The 18,852-nt window shown below is 46.3% G+C and overlaps 1 protein-coding gene across 1 annotated transcript in view; it reads right to left on the minus strand.

The window, feature by feature from the left end:
* Window positions 1-18,852, minus strand: part of rims2a (regulating synaptic membrane exocytosis 2a) — a gene marked incomplete at both ends in the record, with an annotated part of 193,252 nt that overhangs the window by 150,235 nt on the left and 24,165 nt on the right. The window contains one exon of the mRNA XM_084336575.1: window positions 5,068-5,993. Coding sequence (XP_084192701.1) covers window positions 5,068-5,993 — 926 coding nt within the window. The remainder of the gene's footprint in view (window positions 1-5,067; window positions 5,994-18,852) is intronic.

An 18,852-nucleotide genomic window follows, 5' to 3' on the forward strand; every position in this document is an offset into this window, starting at 1 on the left:
AAAGATTATAAAGAACCTACCCTGGTCAATAAACATTATAAAGAACCTACCCTGGTCAATAAACATTATAAAGAACCTACCCTGGTAAATAAAGAACCTACCCTGGTAAATAAACATTATAAAGAACCTACCCTGGTAAATAAACAGCAACAGATATTAATCCCATGCAACCTTTGAACCCAGAAGTACCATGTGAGCTTCCCCCATCCTGCCAACTGGCCGGCGAGGCCCACCGTCCTCTGCTGCTCTCTGGTTCAGCACCATAACAACAGCACCACTGCAGCCCTGCTCTCTGGTTCAGCACCATAACAACAGCACCACTGCAGCCCTGCTCTCTGGTTCAGCACCATAACAACAGCACCACTACAGCCTGCTCTCTGGTTCAGCACCATAACAACAGCACCACTACAGCCTGCTCTCTGGTTCAGCACCATAACAACAGCACCACTGCTCTCTGGTTCAGCACCATAACAACAGCACCACTGCTCTCTGGTTCAGCACCATAACAACAGCACCACTACAGCCCTGCTCTCTGGTTCAGCACCATAACAACAGCACCACTACAGCCCTGCTCTCTGGTTCAGCACCATAACAACAGCACCACTGCAGCCTGCTCTCTGGTTCAGCACCATAACAACAGCACCACTACAGCCTGCTCTCTGGTTCAGCACCATAACAACAGCACCACTACAGCCCTGCTCTCTGGTTCAGCACCATAACAACAGCACCACTACAGCCTAGGGCTGGGCGATAAAACGATAACGATAACTATCGCGATAAATTATTTCCTCGAAATAAACATGAAACGTGGTCGCAAAGTTTTGATATATCGATTTTCCAAGCTTGGCTCCGTTCTATCTCCCGTTCAGCCTCGGCTCAACACACTCACTAACAACAACCAGCGTTACGTGATGACGTACTTACGCACAACAGCTAACAACCAATCAGTGAAGGAGGTGGCCGAGACCCGGAAGGAGGTAGGACTCACTCAACAAGGCTTGCTAGGCTAATTAGCTTGCACGTCGCTGTTTTTATATATTTACGTGCCGAGTATGTGTGTGTTTTGAATTCTGAGGCCACGTTTATGGTAGTGTGGGATATACAGTGGACCTCGTTTCAATATATTGTGGCGGAAGAGAGTATTTTAGTGTCATATTTATTGTCATGAGATACTCCGCTTGTCGGCTAACGTGCGCAGACTGATGACGACATCAACTCGACTTGAGACATTCGCAGCAGCATAAGAAGTTAATTAAACTTGACGGACATTATATCGACGATAATTATCGATATCGAATTATATGAAAATAATTTTATAATTTTATCGCGATAACGTTTTTGGTCATATCGCCCAGCCCTACTACAGCCTGCTCTCTGGTTCAGCACCATAACAACAGCACCACTGCAGCCCTGCTCTCTGGTTCAGCACCATAACAACAGCACCACTACAGCCTGCTCTCTGGTTCAGCACCATAACAACAGCACCACTGCAGCCCTGCTCTCTGGTTCAGCACCATAACAACAGCACCACTACAGCCTGCTCTCTGGTTCAGCACCATAACAACAGCACCACTACAGCCCTGCTCTCTGGTTCAGCACCATAACAACAGCACCACTGCTCTCTGGTTCAGCACCATAACAACAGCACCACTACAGCCTGCTCTCTGGTTCAGCACCATAACAACAGCACCACTGCAGCCTGCTCTCTGGTTCAGCACCATAACAACAGCACCACTACAGCCCTGCTCTCTGGTTCAGCACCATAACAACAGCACCACTACAGCCCTGCTCTCTGGTTCAGCACCATAACAACAGCACCACTACAGCCTGCTCTCTGGTTCAGCACCATAACAACAGCACCACTGCAGCCCTGCTCTCTGGTTCAGCACCATAACAACAGCACCACTGCAGCCCTGCTCTCTGGTTCAGCACCATAACAACAGCACCACTACAGCCTGCTCTCTGGTTCAGCACCATAACAACAGCACCACTGCTCTCTGGTTCAGCACCATAACAACAGCACCACTGCAGCCCTGCTCTCTGGTTCAGCACCATAACAACAGCACCACTACAGCCCTGCTCTCTGGTTCAGCACCATAACAACAGCACCACTGCTCTCTGGTTCAGCACCATAACAACAGCACCACTGCAGCCCTGCTCTCTGGTTCAGCACCATAACAACAGCACCACTGCTCTCTGGTTCAGCACCATAACAACAGCACCACTACAGCCCTGCTCTCTGGCTCAGCACCATAACAACAGCACCACTGCTCTCTGGTTCAGCACCATAACAACAGCACCACTACAGCCTGCTCTCTGGTTCAGCACCATAACAACAGCACCACTGCTCTCTGGTTCAGCACCATAACAACAGCACCACTACAGCCTGCTCTCTGGTTCAGCACCATAACAACAGCACCACTACAGCCCTGCTCTCTGGTTCAGCACCATAACAACAGCACCACTACAGCCCTGCTCTCTGGTTCAGCACCATAACAACAGCACCACTACAGCCCTGCTCTCTGGCTCAGCACCATAACAACAGCACCACTACAGCCTGCTCTCTGGTTCAGCACCATAACAACAGCACCACTACAGCCCTGCTCTCTGGTTCAGCACCATAACAACAGCACCACTACAGCCCTGCTCTCTGGTTCAGCACCATAACAACAGCACCACTGCTCTCTGGTTCAGCACCATAACAACAGCACCACTACAGCCCTGCTCTCTGGTTCAGCACCATAACAACAGCACCACTGCAGCCCTGCTCTCTGGTTCAGCACCATAACAACAGCACCACTGCAGCCCTGCTCTCTGGTTCAGCACCATAACAACAGCACCACTACAGCCCTGCTCTCTGGTTCAGCACCATAACAACAGCACCACTGCAGCCCTGCTCTCTGGTTCAGCACCATAACAACAGCACCACTACAGCCCTGCTCTCTGGTTCAGCACCATAACAACAGCACCACTACAGCCCTGCTCTCTGGTTCAGCACCATAACAACAGCACCACTACAGCCCTGCTCTCCTCCTCTCTGTTATGTAATAGACTTCATTACAGCACACTGCACATGTGAGCCAGAGGACAGCAGTAGCACGTATGAATAGAAATGTGCACGCACACACACGCACACACACGCACACACACACTCACACGTTCACACACTCACACACGTGCACACACACATACGTCCACAGACACAATCACAGACACACTCACACTTACACAATCATACGCAAACGCACACACACACGTGCATGCACACACACACACGCACATACACACGCACAACCACACATACCCATAGACGCACATACACACAGAGGGATGTGCACGCACGCACACACAACCATGTACACACACACACACACACACACACACACACACACACACACACACACACACACACACTTGAACAGACATCTGCATCAGGCTCATGGGAGCACAAGATTCCTCCTCAAAGGTCCTGTAACTGTTGGAATAGATTTACATATAATAACAATCAAACACACATAGAACCACCTCTACACGACAACACAGACACAATAACAAGCAGGGATACAAACTGTGAGGAATTAAAAAAAAAAAAAAAGGTTATTTCTAATCCGTCAGTGGCATCGACAAATATTACACGAAGCACATGAGAGAATGTTAAAGATCCCCTCCCCTGGGAAACCTGTTTTATTTACGGTTGACTCCTGCGGTTGACACAAGGCGCTCGACTCAAGATCAAACCCAGAGGGATGGGTGCTGAATCCTCAATGTAATGAATCATAATAAAGAGACGAAGACAGCACTCCAATTCAACTCTTTAATATATTGCCACGCAGACGGCAAGGCGCCCTTCCTCTGCCCCCCCCCCCCCGGCAACTCAACCTTCCTCCTCTGCCCCCCCCCCCCCCCCCTCCGGCAACTCAACCTTCCTCCTCTGCACGCACCCCGGCAACTCAACCTTCCTCCTCTGCCCCCCCCCCCCCCCCCCCCCCCCCCGGCAACTCAACCTTCCTCCTCTGCACGCACCCCGGCAACTCAACCCTCCTCCTCTGCACGCACCCCGGCAACTCAACCTTCCTCCTCTGCACGCACCCCGGCAACTCAACCTTCCTCCTCTGCACGCACCCCGGCAACTCAACCCTCCTCCTCTGCACGCACCCCGGCAACTCAACCTTCCTCCTCTGCCCCCCCCCCCGGCAACTCAACCTTCCTCCTCTGCACGCACCCCGGCAACTCAACCTTCCTCCTCTGCACGCACCCCGGCAACTCAACCTTCCTCGTCTGCACGCATTCCGGCAAGTGGAATTGTCTGTGTGGCAATATATAAAAAAGTTTCATTGTCTGCGTGGCAATAATATTAGAAAGTTGAATTGGAATGCTGTCCTAGTCTGTCTTTTTTATGACTCCTCTCGGAGGCACGACTGTACCTGAGCAGAGTTTTATTCGTGCAGAACTCGTCACCAGAGCTCCTCTTTCCACGCGCTCCCCCCGGAGAGAGAGAGAGGGCTTCTCCGTACCTCCCTGAAATCGGAGTCGCATGTGTGATGTCACTAATAGGTCGAACCTATCAAGGTCCAATATGTGGTCACTTGACACCTTCAGCCTCAACTACACCAGAAAGCTGAGCAGGTATTTTATTTATTCAGCCTTTATTGTTACCAGGACGTCCCTCTGAGGGAGATGGTATCCTGCTCAAATATATCAACGGGTGCTTGTTGCCAATTTGCATAAACGTGGAGGGGATCTTTAATAGTTATTTCAAATGTGTATAGATGCTGGGAACGACATTCTATCCCTAATACCATCCCAGCTGCATAGTAAAACATGTGAGAGGTTGACAGTAGCATGTTTTATAACCGTTTAACCAGGTAAGAATAAGTCTTCAAGCAGATGAATAACAAGAAAATTGGCTACAAATATTGCGGCGACATTCAACAAACAGCACAGCATATATATCAGTAAAAACCAAACAAACTATAAGATAACAGCAGTAAAGAAACACTCTACACCCCTGGTATCCGCCTCATAAGAGCGTCCGGCAGGATGGATGGTAGCGTTAGCGGCCCTCACCTTTCTCACTGACAGACTCACTCTCCAGCTCCACCTCGTCACAGCTGGTGTACTCCGGCGTGGTGGCCAGCTCCTCCTCCGAGCTGCTGAGCGACACCTGCCTCATCTTGCCGCCCTTCTTGGTCTTGTGAGGCTTGGGGGGCGGCGGCCTCACCGACTCCGACTGGTCCGAGCTGAGCGAGTCGTTCCTCAGCATGGTCTCCATCTTCTCCCGCTTGGTCTTCCTCACGGCCGAGCTGGGGTCCAGGTGGTGCTGCTGCTGCCTCCTCGCCGGGTCCCCCATGTCGCCGCCGCCCCGCCGCAGGTCCCCGGACCGGTCCCCCCCCAGCACGGGGCTGCGGTGCGGCGTCGGCGGGCTGTGGTTGGTCCGGTGGCCCCCCATGGGTCCCGGGGAGGAACGGTCCACCGAGTAGGAGCGCTGTCCCACCATGGGCGGCCGGCGCTCGGTGAGGTGCTGGCGGGACAGGCGCACGGGGCCCGGCTCGTCCTGCTCCGTGTAGGCCAGGGAGACGTCGCTGTGGCGCCGCTCGTGCCTCATCCGGCCCACCTCGGCGTGCATCCTCATCTGCTCCTCGTAGGGCTGCGGCTTGACCGGGTAGCGGGCCAGGTTGGGGTCGCTGCGGTAGCGCGTCTGGTACTCCTCCTGGCGCTGCCGCTGGATCTCATACTCGGTGGGCGGGCCGTCTAGCTCCTGGTCCAGAGGGTAGTCCTGGGAGTGCCAGCGGCCCGGGCCGCGGGACCGGTACCCCGACCGCGACGCCTCCACGTCCGCGTACATGTGGTGGGAGCTCCGCGGAGCCCGCCGAGGGTCCCCATCCCCGTAGTCGGACGGTGATCTGGGCATGCCGCCGTCCCCCGGGGCATACTGCGAACCGTCGCCCCCTTCCCTCTGGTTTGGATCCCTGGATGTGGAGTTGCTTCGTTTCCTGTCAATCCAAAAGACACAAGAGAGGAAGTCAGTGGGCGGGCCATGTTCTCGGAGTCTATTTGGTATCTATCATGTTGTTGTTCTGAGTCAGTCTGGTATCTATCATGTTGTTCTGAGTCAGTCTGGTATCTATCATGTTGTTGTTCTGAGTCAGTCTGGTATCTATCATGTTGTTCTGAGTCAGTCTGGTATCTATCATGTTGTTCTGAGTCAGTCTGGTATCTATCATGTTGTTGTTCTGAGTCAGTCTGGTATCTATCATGTTGTTCTGAGTCAGTCTGGTATCTATCATGTTGTTCTGAGTCAGTCTGGTATCTATCATGTTGTTGTTCTGAGTCAGTCTGGTATCTATCATGTTGTTGTTCTGAGTCAGTCTGGTATCTATCATGTTGTTGTTCTGAGTCAGTCTGGTATCTATCATGTTGTTGTTCTGAGTCAGTCTGGTATCTATCATGTTGTTGTTCTGAGTCAGTCTGGTATCTATCATGTTGTTGTTCTGAGTCAGTCTGGTATCTATCATGCTGTTCTGAGTCAGTCTGGTATCTATCATGTTGTTGTTCTGAGTCAGTCTGGTATCTATCAGGTTGTTGTTGTTCTGAGTCAGTCTGGTATCTATCATGTTGTTGTTCTGAGTCAGTCTGGTATCTATCAGGTTGTTCTGAGTCAGTCTGGTATCTATCATGTTGTTGTTCTGAGTCAGTCTGGTATCTATCAGGTTGTTCTGAGTCAGTCTGGTATCTATCATGTTGTTCTGAGTCAGTCTGGTATCTATCAGGTTGTTGTTCTGAGTCAGTCTGGTATCTATCATGTTGTTGTTCAGAGTCAGTCTGGTATCTATCATGTTGTTGTTCTGAGTCAGTCTGGTATCTATCAGGTTGTTGTTCTGAGTCAGTCTGGTATCTATCATGTTGTTGTTCTGAGTCAGTCTGGTATCTATCATGTTGTTGTTCTGAGTCAGTCTGGTATCTATCATGCTGTTCTGAGTCAGTCTGGTATCTATCATGTTGTTCTGAGTCAGTCTGGTATCTATCAGGTTGTTGTTGTTCTGAGTCAGTCTGGTATCTATCATGTTGTTGTTCTGAGTCAGTCTGGTATCTATCAGGTTGTTCTGAGTCAGTCTGGTATCTATCATGTTGTTGTTCTGAGTCAGTCTGGTATCTATCAGGTTGTTCTGAGTCAGTCTGGTATCTATCATGTTGTTCTGAGTCAGTCTGGTATCTATCAGGTTGTTGTTCTGAGTCAGTCTGGTATCTATCATGTTGTTGTTCTGAGTCAGTCTGGTATCTATCATGTTGTTGTTCTGAGTCAGTCTGGTATCTATCAGGTTGTTGTTCTGAGTCAGTCTGGTATCTATCATGTTGTTGTGAGTCAGTCTGGTATCTATCATGTTGTTGTTCTAAGCCTGTGCATCAAATCAACTGTGTTTATGATGACAGGTCAACAAGCCCACGCTAAACAACACAAACCACTGGGTAATTTCCCCAGACTGGTGAAAGTACTGGTGTGTGTGTGTGTGTGTGTGTGTGTGTGCGTGTGTGTGTGTGTGTGTGTGTGTGTGTGTGTGTGTGTGTGTGTGTGTGTGTGTGTGTGTGTGTGTGTGTGTGTGTGTGTGTGTGTGTGTGTGTGTGTGTGTGTGTGTGTGTGTGTGTGTGCGTGCGTGCGTACACAGTGCATCTTGTGGTTTCTTTGACAAACCAGTACTTATATGATATAGATGTTAGGGCTGCACAATTAATCGAAAAAATATCACAATCTCGATTCATAGACTTATGCGATCTCATTTCTAAAAAAGACTTAAAAAGATTGTTTTAATTATGACGAAAAATACTAATCGTGTCAGAGAATCGTTATCTCAATTCTTAAGAGAGAAAAATCGTGATTCACATTTGAGCAAGAATCGTGCAGCCCTAATAGACGTCACAGCAAAGTTCACCAGCCTCCTCATCATAAGCTACAAAAACGTAATAAAAAGTGAGATAATTCACATGGAAAAAGTCAAAAGCATTAGTCAATTAGTTTTAGTTGTTTCCATGTTGAAAGAGAATATAGAGTACTATGAGTTATATACTATACAAGTTATATACTATAAGAGTTATTATATACTGAAAGAGTTATATACTGAAAGAGTTATATACTGTAAGAGTTATATACTGTAAGAGTTATATAATGAAAGAGTTATATACTGTAAGAGTTATATACTGTAAGAGTTATATACTATAAGAGTTATTTACTGTAAGAGTTATATACCTGTAAGAGTTATATACTATAAGAGTTATATACTGTAAGAGTTATTTATTGTAAGAGTTATATACCTGTAAGAGTTATATACTATAAGAGTTATATACTGTAAGTTATATACTATAAGAGTTATATACTGAAAGAGTTATATACTGTAAGAGTTATATACTATAAGTTATTCACTGTAAGAGTTATATACTGTAAGAATTATTTACTGTAAGACTTATTTACTATAAGTTATATACTATAAGAGTTATATACTGTAAGAGTTATTTACTGTAATAGTTATATACTGTAAGAGTTATTTACTGTAAGAGTTATATACTGTAAGAGTTATTTACTGTAATAGTTATATACTGTCAGAGTTATTTACTGTAAGAGTTATATACTGTAAGAGTTATTTACTGTAAGAGTTATATGAGTTACATATTTGTCTTTTTGTTGTTGTTTGTTTTACACAGACGATCAATACATATACAAAGTCCTAAACTAAATCCTAAACTCTGAGTATCAACCAATACCAAGTACCGATGTGATCCACTGCTGTAAACTAACAGTGCAGACGAAGACCATTAGTTTGGGGTGACTGGACAGATTGAATCCATTCTTCTCCATTAGAGAAATCTAACATGCTACTATGTGCCAGAAATACTGGAAATTGCTTTACTCTTAATGTATCATGTGCATATGGCCCTTGATATTATCAATAATCTGTTTGAACATTGTTTCAATAATCTGTTTCAACATGATATCAATAATCTGTTTCAACATGATATCAATAATCTGTTTCAACATGATATCAAACATCTGTTTCAACATGATATCAAACATCTGTTTCAACATGATATCAATCGTCTGTTTCAACATGATATCAATAATCTGTTTCAACATGATATCAATAATCTGTTTCAACATGATATCAAACATCTGTTTCAACATGATATCAAACATCTGTTTCAACATGATATCAATCGTCTGTTTCAACATGATATCAATCGTCTGTTTCAACATGATATCAATAATCTGTTTCAACATGATATCAATAATCTGTTTCAACATGATATCAAACATCTGTTTCAACATGATATCAATCGTCTGTTTCAACATGATATCAAACATCTGTTTCAACATGATATCAATCGTCTGTTTCAACATGATATCAATAATCTGTTTCAACATGATATCAATAATCTTTTTCAACATGATATCAATCATCTGTTTCAACATGGTATCTGCCGACACTAGCGTCTATATCGTGTCCCTAAACTGCTGACCAAGAGTAGCTGTCAGTCATTTTGTCAAGCCCCAATCATCAAAGAGCAAACGAGGCAGGAAGTGGTTGAAGCAACCAGAAGAGGCTAACAGCCTGTTAATGCGTTCATTCTCTTTGCACAAAATCAATTATTCATAGACCATTTTTCTCCTACATTTCTCACATGTTACCTACAAAATTATAAAAACCTGTGAAGCATCCCTGTAATTTTGTACATGACAACCTTCCATAAATTTAAACCAGGCCTCATTAATCATTGCTGCCGAGTTTGCTCAGTAGCCACGGCAACACGTCCACACGCCGCCATGTGATTGGCTGAATCACTGGACCAGAGACAGGGTTCTAATTTTGACCCCTTGTTGAAGAAGTGTGACCAAGGTCTTAAAAAGATAAATAAAGGTGAATTCATGAGTGAATTCAGCGACCACAGGACAGCACCACGGCTGCCAGGAGTAAGGGGGTAGGAGTAGAGAGTAGGAGTAGGAGACATGAATAAGAGACAGGAGTAGGAGACAGGAGTAGAGAGTAGGAGACAGGAGTAGAGAGTAGGAGACAGGAGTAGAGAGTAGGAGACAGGAGTAGAGAGTAGGAGACAGGAGTAGGAGACAGGAGTAGAGAGTAGGAGACAGTAGTAGGATACAGGAGTAAAGAGTAGGAGACAGGAGTAGGATACAGGAGTAAAGAGTAGGAGACAGGAGTAGGATACAGGAGTAAAGAGTAGGAGACAGGAGTAGAGAGTAGGAGACAGGAGTAGGAGACAGGAGTAGGAGACAGGAGTAGAGAGTAGGAGACAGTAGTAGGAGACAGGAGTAAAGAGTAGGAGACAGTAGTAGGAGACAGGAGTAGAGAGTAGGAGACAGGAGTAGAGAGTAGGAGACAGGAGTAGAGAGTAGGAGACAGGAGTAGGAGACAGGAGTAGAGAGTAGGAGACAGCAGTAGGAGACAGGAGTAGGAGACAGGAGTAGGAGACAGGAGTAGAGAGTAGGAGACAGGAGTAAAGAGTAGGAGACAGGAGTAGAGAGTAGGAGACAGGAGTAGAGAGTAGGAGACAGGAGTAGAGAGTAGGAGACAGGAGTAGAGAGTAGGAGACAGGAGTAAAGAGTAGGAGACAGGAGTAGAGAGTAGGAGACAGGAGTAGAGAGTAGGAGACAGGAGTAGAGAGTAGGAGACAGGAGTAGAGAGTAGGAGACAGGAGTAGAGAGTAGGAGACAGGAGTAGAGAGTAGGAGACAGGAGTAGAGAGTAGGAGACAGGAGTAGATAGTAGGAGACAGGAGTAGGAGACAGGAGTAGGAGACAGTAGATAGTAGGAGACAGGAGTAGGAGACAGTAGATAGTAGGAGACAACACAATTCCAGTGGAACCCTGTATTTAAAGGAAAACTCCAACATTTTGGGAAATTAGCTTATTTAACATCTTCCCTGGAGTTAGACAAGAAGATACATACCTTTTTTGTCTCTGTGCATGCATTTAGCTTTGGGAACAGTCGCTCCGTTAGCGTAGCTTAGCTTCATCACTGGAAGTGGGGGAGATCCGGAGCTTCATCACTGGAAGTGGGGGAGATCCGGAGACTGACGTTCCCTTACACTGTATACAGTCACGAAATACACTCCAAATACAACTCCAAAACGTTCATGTAACATGTTGTGACCTGTGTATTCACCACGTGGAGAAATAAAAAATAATTGAATTAGACAATTACGTTTTATAAGCAAATATACTCTGAACAATTTTTTGCCTAACCACTCCTCTCTGAGCGCAGTCAGTGATTTCAACGTGTCGTCGTGATTGTTGACATTCTCATTCATTCAAAGGATCCGAACCGATTGAAGTTTATCGATACAATGACTTAAAATCCTCTTACCTTGACGATTAAAAGCCTCCCCAATTTAGAAAACAGTAATCCAATGGCTGGTATTGATAATATACTACTAACTACTGGACGCTCTGAGCTAACCGGAGCTAACACAGAACAGGATGGTAAAGCATATATAATGACTTCCTTTCTGGGGTTTTCAAAATAAAAGTGCAACGTTTATAGCAGCGGAAAACGTTTATTTTGTACATTATCTAACGTTAACACGAACCTAAACTAACTTTAGGTTAGTTGTAACGTTAGTTTAGGTTCGTGTTAACGTTCGATAATGTACAAAATAAACGTTTTCCGCTGCTATAAACGTTGCACTTTTATTTTGAAAACCCCCGAAAGGAAGTCATTATATATGCTTTACCATCCTGTTATGTGTTAGCTCCGGTTAGCTCAGAGCGTCCAGTAGTTAGTAGTATATTATCAATACCAGCCATTGGATTACTGTTTTCTAAATTGGGGAGGCTTTTAATCGTCAAGGTAAGAGGATGTTAAGTCATGGTATCCATAAACTTCAATCGGTTCGGATCCTTTGAATGAATGAGAATGTCAACAATCACGACGACACGTTGAAATCACTGACTGCGCTCAGAGAGGAGTGGTTAGGCAAAAAATAGTTCCGAGTATATTTGCTTATAAAACGTAATTGTCTAATTCAATTATTTTTTATTTCTCCACGTGGTGAATACACAGGTCACAACATGTTTACATGAACGTTTTGGAGTTGTATTTGGAGTGTATTTCGTGACTGTATACAGTGTAAGGGAACGTCAGGCTCCGGATCTCCCCCACTTCCAGTGATGAAGCTCCGGATCTCCCCCACTTCCAGTGATGAAGCTAAGCTACGCTAATGGAGCGACTGTTCCCAAAGCTAAATGCACGCACAGAGACAAAAAAGGTATGTATCTTCTTGTCTAACTCCAGGGAAGATGTTAAATAAGCTAATTTCCCAAAATGTTGGAGTTTTCCTTTAAGGGTGAAACGGTACAGAAGCAGTACAGAAGCCGTACAGAAGCAGTACAGAAGCAGTACAGAAGCAGTACAGAAGCAGTACAGAAGCAGTACAGAAGCAGTACAGAAGCCGTACAGAAGCAGTACAGAAGCAGTACAGAAGCAGTACAGAAGCAGTACAGAAGCAGTACAGAAGCAGTACAGAAGCAGTACAGAAGCCGTACAGAAGCAGTACAGAAGCAGTACAGAGGCAGTACAGAAGCAGTACAGAAGCAGTACAGAGTAGCGTGACGTAGAACAGCTTGGACCACGTTCCACGCTGCTCCTCGGGGTATATTTGAGGCATACAGTATCTTTCTCCTTCATTCTTAAGGTTCACTTCATGTATTCATAGTGTTATGTATTAATTTTAGTTTATTTAAACTAGGGATGCACCGAAACTTTCGGCCGAAAGAGTTTTTTCACCGAAAATATATCACCGAAACAGAAGCAACCTGTAACCTAACGTGTGTTGTTGTGATGATGTCATCAAAACGCGGATTCAGTCATTGCGCGCTGTGAGCTCTTCAGTCCTGCGTGATACTCCTCTTGGGACTCGGGAGCAATGCATCTCCTCGGGAGTCGCGCTGTTTCTATGTAAACTCCGCGCGCAACGAGTCCAATAAATGCGTCTTTAACATACTTTATCCTTATTTACTATATGCCCGTTGTGGTTAATTATCTAATATGCATATTATTCAGAGCGAGAGGGGGAGGGATTGTGTTTCTCACATTGACGCTGTCTGTCGCGCGTCTACTGTGCCAAAGTCATCTGGGGACTAGAAAGGTGCGCTCAGTAGAGCACAGATGTCCGCCTCTCTCTCTCTCTCTCTCTCTCTCTCTCTCTCTCTCTCTCTCTCTCTCTCTCTCTCTCTCTCTCTCTCTCTCTCTCTCTCTCTCTCTCTGATTGATTGAAAACTTTATTAACAGATTGCAGAATGGGTACAATACAGTACAGCTCAATACACACAATTGTTAAGGGGATGCAGACCAGAGAAAGACTTTCGTCTTGTTTACATCAGGGTCCCCCATTTTCAATTCATCAGGACATATATGACATACATGACATACAGATAGACAGTACTGCTACATCTATACATTTATGACATACCAGATTTGCAAATACAGTACTGTTTGTGATACAAAAATACCCATAATAGTGATTATTTATTATTTAAGTTAAGTTTTGCCATAATCATATATTTTTCCATAATCAGGTAGCTGAACAACATTGGTAAAAAAAATTCTATTCTATGAATCATTTTCGGCCTTTCGGCTTTCGGTTTTCGGCCAACTGTTTCCTATTTTCGGTATCGGTTTCGGCCAAGAATTTCCCATTCGGTGCATCCCTAATTTAAACTCCATTTCACCAGGCAGGACAATCAAGAGAAAAGGGAACCGTGATACATACTGCAGATCAAAACAAACGCCCCCCACCACCTTAGAGTAGGATGGTAGCCTCACGAGTGACTCACACAGGGGTGAGGTGCTGCGTTGCATTATTCATGGCCGGCTGCTGGACACTAACCCACAACGGCTTCATTCACAAACCTAAAGAGAGGAGGCGGCAGAAATGATATGCAGGAGTAGGAGACAGGATTAGGAGACAGGAGTAGAGAGTAGGAGACAGGAGTAAAGAGTAGGAGACAGGAAATAGAGAGTAGGAGACAGGAATATAGAGTAGGAGACAGGAGTAAAGAGTAGGAGACAGGAGTAAATAGTAGGAGACAGTGTTTTGGGGCATGGTGGCTGCATAGGAAATGCTCCAGTCAGATCTCTCAGAATGTCCTCAGGGCCAGAACAGAAGACAGGGTCACGTTATGAAACCTGATACTCTCTCACACACACACACACACACACACACACACACACACACACACACACACACACACACACACACACACACACACACACACACACACACCCAAAACACACACACACACACACACACAAAGGCTGGGATACACACAAACACACACACACACACACACACACACACACACACACACACACACACACACACACACACACACACAATCAAGGTTAACAACACACACAGACACGGACAGACACCTACATAATAGCACATTAAAAAGATAAACACAGATTTGCACCCGCACACACGCACAGACTTCCACTGCTGGCCACTGAGCAGTTATGGCTTTGGTGCCTTGCTCACCTCAGCAGTAGTTGTTCAGGGAGAAGAGAGGGACACAAGCCCAAGGCTTCCTAAAACAACACGGTCTCTCTCTTTCTCTCACACTCCCTCTTTCTTTCTTTCTTTCTTTCTTTCTTTCTTTCTTTCTTTCTTTCTTTCTTTCTTTCTTTCTTTCTTTCTTTCTTTCTTTCTTTCTTTCTTTCTTTCTTTCTTTCTTTAACATAATATTAGCCTACAGACTAGCATAATGCAACCCACAAACAAACCAGAGTGCACACTGACACTGTATGGGAACCTAAAATATCAAATATAAACAGCCTTACTGAACATGATCTAAACTCTCAGATATAAACAGCCTTACTGAACATGATTTAAACTCTCAGATATAAACAGCCTTACTGAACATGATCTAAACTCTCAGATATAAACAGCCTTACTGACACTGACGTCCTCGTTCCCTTTCTTCTGCCGGAGCAGGAGAGCTGAGTGTGGGTCCGTGAGCTGACAGCCTCCTGTGTGTGTGATGCTCTGAGTGAGAAGCTGTGGAGGTGAAGCTGCAAGGCTGCCCCCGTGTGGATGACACCCCCTCCTCCTCTTTACCTCCTCCTCTTTACCTCCTCCTCTTCACCTCCTCCTATTTACCTCCTCCTCTTCACCTCCTCCTATTTACCTCCTCCTCTTTACCTCCTCCTCTTCACCTCCTCCTATTTACCTCCTCCTCTTCACCTCCTCCTCTTTACCTCCTCCTCTTCACCTCCTCCTCTTTACCTCCTCCTCTTCACCTCCTCCTCTTCACCTCCTCCTATTTACCTCCTCCTCTTTACCTCCTCCTCTTCACCTCCTCCTATTTACCTCCTCCTCTTCACCTCCTCCTCTTTACCTCCTCCTCTTCACCTCCTCCTCTTTACCTCCTCCTCTTCACCTCCTCCTCTTCACCTCCTCCTATTTACCTCCTCCTATTTACCTCCTCCTCTTCACCTCCTCCTATTTACCTCCTCCTCTTTACCTCCTCCTCTTCACCTCCTCCTATTTACCTCCTCCTCTTTACCTCCTCCTCTTTACCTCCTCCTCTTTACCTCCTCCTCTTCACCTCCTCCTCTTCACCTCCTCCTATTTACCTCCTCCTCTTTACCTCCTCCTCTTCACCTCCTCCTATTTACCTCCTCCTCTTTACCTCCTCCTCTTCACCTCCTCCTCTTTACCTCCTCCTCTTCACCTCCTCCTATTTACCTCCTCCTCTTTACCTCCTCCTCTTCACCTCCTCCTATTTACCTCCTCCTCTTCACCTCCTCCTCTTTACCTCCTCCTCTTTACCTCCTCTTCACCTCCTCCTCTTTACCTCCTCCTCGTCACCTCCTACTCTTTACATCTTCCTCTTTACCTCCTCCTATTTACCTCCTCCTCTTTACCTCTTCCTCTTTACCTCCTCCTCTTTACCTCCTCTTCACCTCCTCCTCTTTACCTCCTCCTATTTACATCTTCCTCTTTACCTCCTCCTCTTCACCTCCTCCTCTTTACATCTTCCTCTTTACCTCCTCCTATTTACCTCCTCCTCTTTACATCTTCCTCTTTACCTCCTCCTCTTCACCTCCTCCTCTTTACCTCTTCCTCTTTACCTCCTCTTTACCTCCTCCTCTTTACCTCCTCCTCTTCACCTCCTCCTCTTTACCTCTTCCTCGTCACCTCCTACTCTTTACATCTTCCTCTTTACCTCCTCCTCTTCACCTCCTCCTCTTTACCTCCTCCTCTTCACCTCCTCCTATTTACCTCCTCCTCTTTACCCTCCTCTTCACCTCCTACTCTTTACAACTTCCTCTTTACCTCCTCTTCTTCACCTCCACCTCTTTACATCTTCCTCGTTACCTCCTCTCTTCACCTCCTCCTCTTTACCTCTTCCTCTTTACCTCCTCTTTACCTCCTCCTCATCACCTCCTCCTCTTCACCTTCTCCTCTTTACCTCCTCCTCTCACCTCCTCCTCTTCACCTTCTCCTCTTACCTCCTCCTCTTCACCTCCTCCTCTTCACCTCCTCCCTATTTACCTCCTCCTATTTACCTCCTCCTCTTTACATCTTCCTCTTTACCTCCTCCTCTTCACCTCCTCCTATTTACCTCCTCCTCTTTACCTCCTCCTCTTTACCTCCTCCTCTTCACCTCCTCCTCTTCACCTCCTCCTATTTACCTCCTCCTCTTTACCTCCTCCTCTTCACCTCCTCCTATTTACCTCCTCCTCTTTACCTCCTCCTCTTCACCTCCTCCTCTTTACCTCTTCCTCTTTACCTCCTCCTCGTCACCTCCTACTCTTTACATCTTCCTCTTTACCTCCTCCTCTTCACCTCCTCCTCTTTACCTCTTCCTCTTTACCTCCTCTTTACCTCCTCCTCTTTACCTCTTCCTCTTACCTCTTCCTCTTTACCTCCTCTTTACCTCTTCCTCTTTACCTCTTCCTCTTTACCTCCTCTTTACCTCCTCCTCTTCACCTCCTCCTCTTTACCTCTTCCTCTTCACCTCCTCCTCTTTACCTCTTCCTCTTCACCTCCTCCTCGTCACCTCCTACTCTTTACATCTTCCTCTTTACCTCTTCCTCTTTACCTCCTCCTCTTTACCTCCTCCTCTTCACCTCCTCCTATTTACCTCCTCCTCTTTACCTCCTCCTCTTCACCTCCTCCTCTTCACCTCCTCCTATTTACCTCCTCCTCTTTACCTCCTCCTCTTCACCTCCTCCTATTTACCTCCTCCTCTTTACCTCCTCCTCTTCACCTCCTCCTATTTACCTCCTCCTCTTTACCTCCTCCTCTTCACCTCCTCCTCTTTACCTCCTCCTCTTTACCTCTTCCTCTTCACCTCCTCCTCTTTACCTCCTCCTCTTTACCTCCTCCTCGTCACCTCCTACTCTTTACATCTTCCTCTTTACCTCCTCCTCTTCACCTCCTCCTCTTTACCTCTTCCTCTTTACCTCCTCTTTACCTCCTCCTCTTTACCTCCTCCTCTTCACCTCCTCCTCTTTACCTCTTCCTCTTTACCTCCTCCTCTTCACCTCCTCCTCTTTACCTCTTCCTCTTTACCTCCTCTTTACCTCCTCCTCTTTACCTCCTCCTCGTCACCTCCTACTCTTTACATCTTCCTCTTTACCTCCTCCTCTTCACCTCCTCCTCTTTACCTCTTCCTCTTTACCTCCTCTTTACCTCCTCCTCTTTACCTCCTCCTCTTCACCTCCTCCTCTTTACCTCTTCCTCGTCACCTCCTACTCTTTACATCTTCCTCTTTACCTCCTCCTCTTCACCTCCTCCTCTTTACCTCCTCCTCTTCACCTCCTCCTATTTACCTCCTCCTCTTTACCTCCTCCTCTTCACCTCCTACTCTTTACATCTTCCTCTTTACCTCCTCTTCTTCACCTCCTCCTCTTTACATCTTCCTCTTTACCTCCTTCTCTTCACCTCCTCCTCTTTACCTCTTCCTCTTTACCTCCTCCTCTTCACCTTCTCCTCTTTACCTCCTCCTCTTCACCTCCTCCTCTTCACCTCCTCCTATTTACCTCCTCCTATTTACCTCCTCCTCTTTACCTCCTCCTCTTCACCTCCTCCTATTTACCTCCTCCTCTTTACCTCCTCCTCTTTACCTCCTCCTCTTCACCTCCTCCTCTTCACCTCCTCCTATTTACCTCCTCCTCTTTACCTCCTCCTCTTCACCTCCTCCTATTTACCTCCTCCTCTTTACCTCCTCCTCTTCACCTCCTCCTCTTTACCTCTTCCTCTTTACCTCCTCCTCGTCACCTCCTACTCTTTACATCTTCCTCTTTACCTCCTCCTCTTCACCTCCTCCTCTTTACCTCTTCCTCTTTACCTCCTCTTTACCTCCTCCTCTTTACCTCCTCCTCTTCACCTCCTCCTCTTTACCTCTTCCTCTTTACCTCCTCCTCGTCACCTCCTACTCTTTACATCTTCCTCTTTACCTCCTCCTCTTCACCTCCTCCTCTTTACCTCCTCCTCTTCACCTCCTCCTATTTACCTCCTCCTCTTTACCTCCTCCTCTTCACCTCCTACTCTTTACATCTTCCTCTTTACCTCCTCCTCTTCACCTCCTCCTCTTTACATCTTCCTCTTTACATCTTCCTCTTCACCTCCTCCTCTTCACCTCCTCCTCTTTACCTCTTCCTCTTTACCTCCTCTTTACCTCCTCCTCTTTAAGCATGCCCCGTGTGGACAGCACCACCCTCCTCCTCTCTGCAGATGAAGTAGCGGTGTCCGATGAAGACGTACCGGAGCCCACGCTGCCCCAACAACAACGGTCTGTATTTAAATCAGATACTGTAACTATGAAAAATGGAGGAACGGG

This window comes from Notolepis coatsorum (assembly GCF_963971535.1).
Source record: "Notolepis coatsorum genome assembly, chromosome: 19".
In the NCBI taxonomy this organism is placed as follows: Eukaryota; Metazoa; Chordata; class Actinopteri; order Aulopiformes; family Paralepididae; genus Notolepis; species Notolepis coatsorum.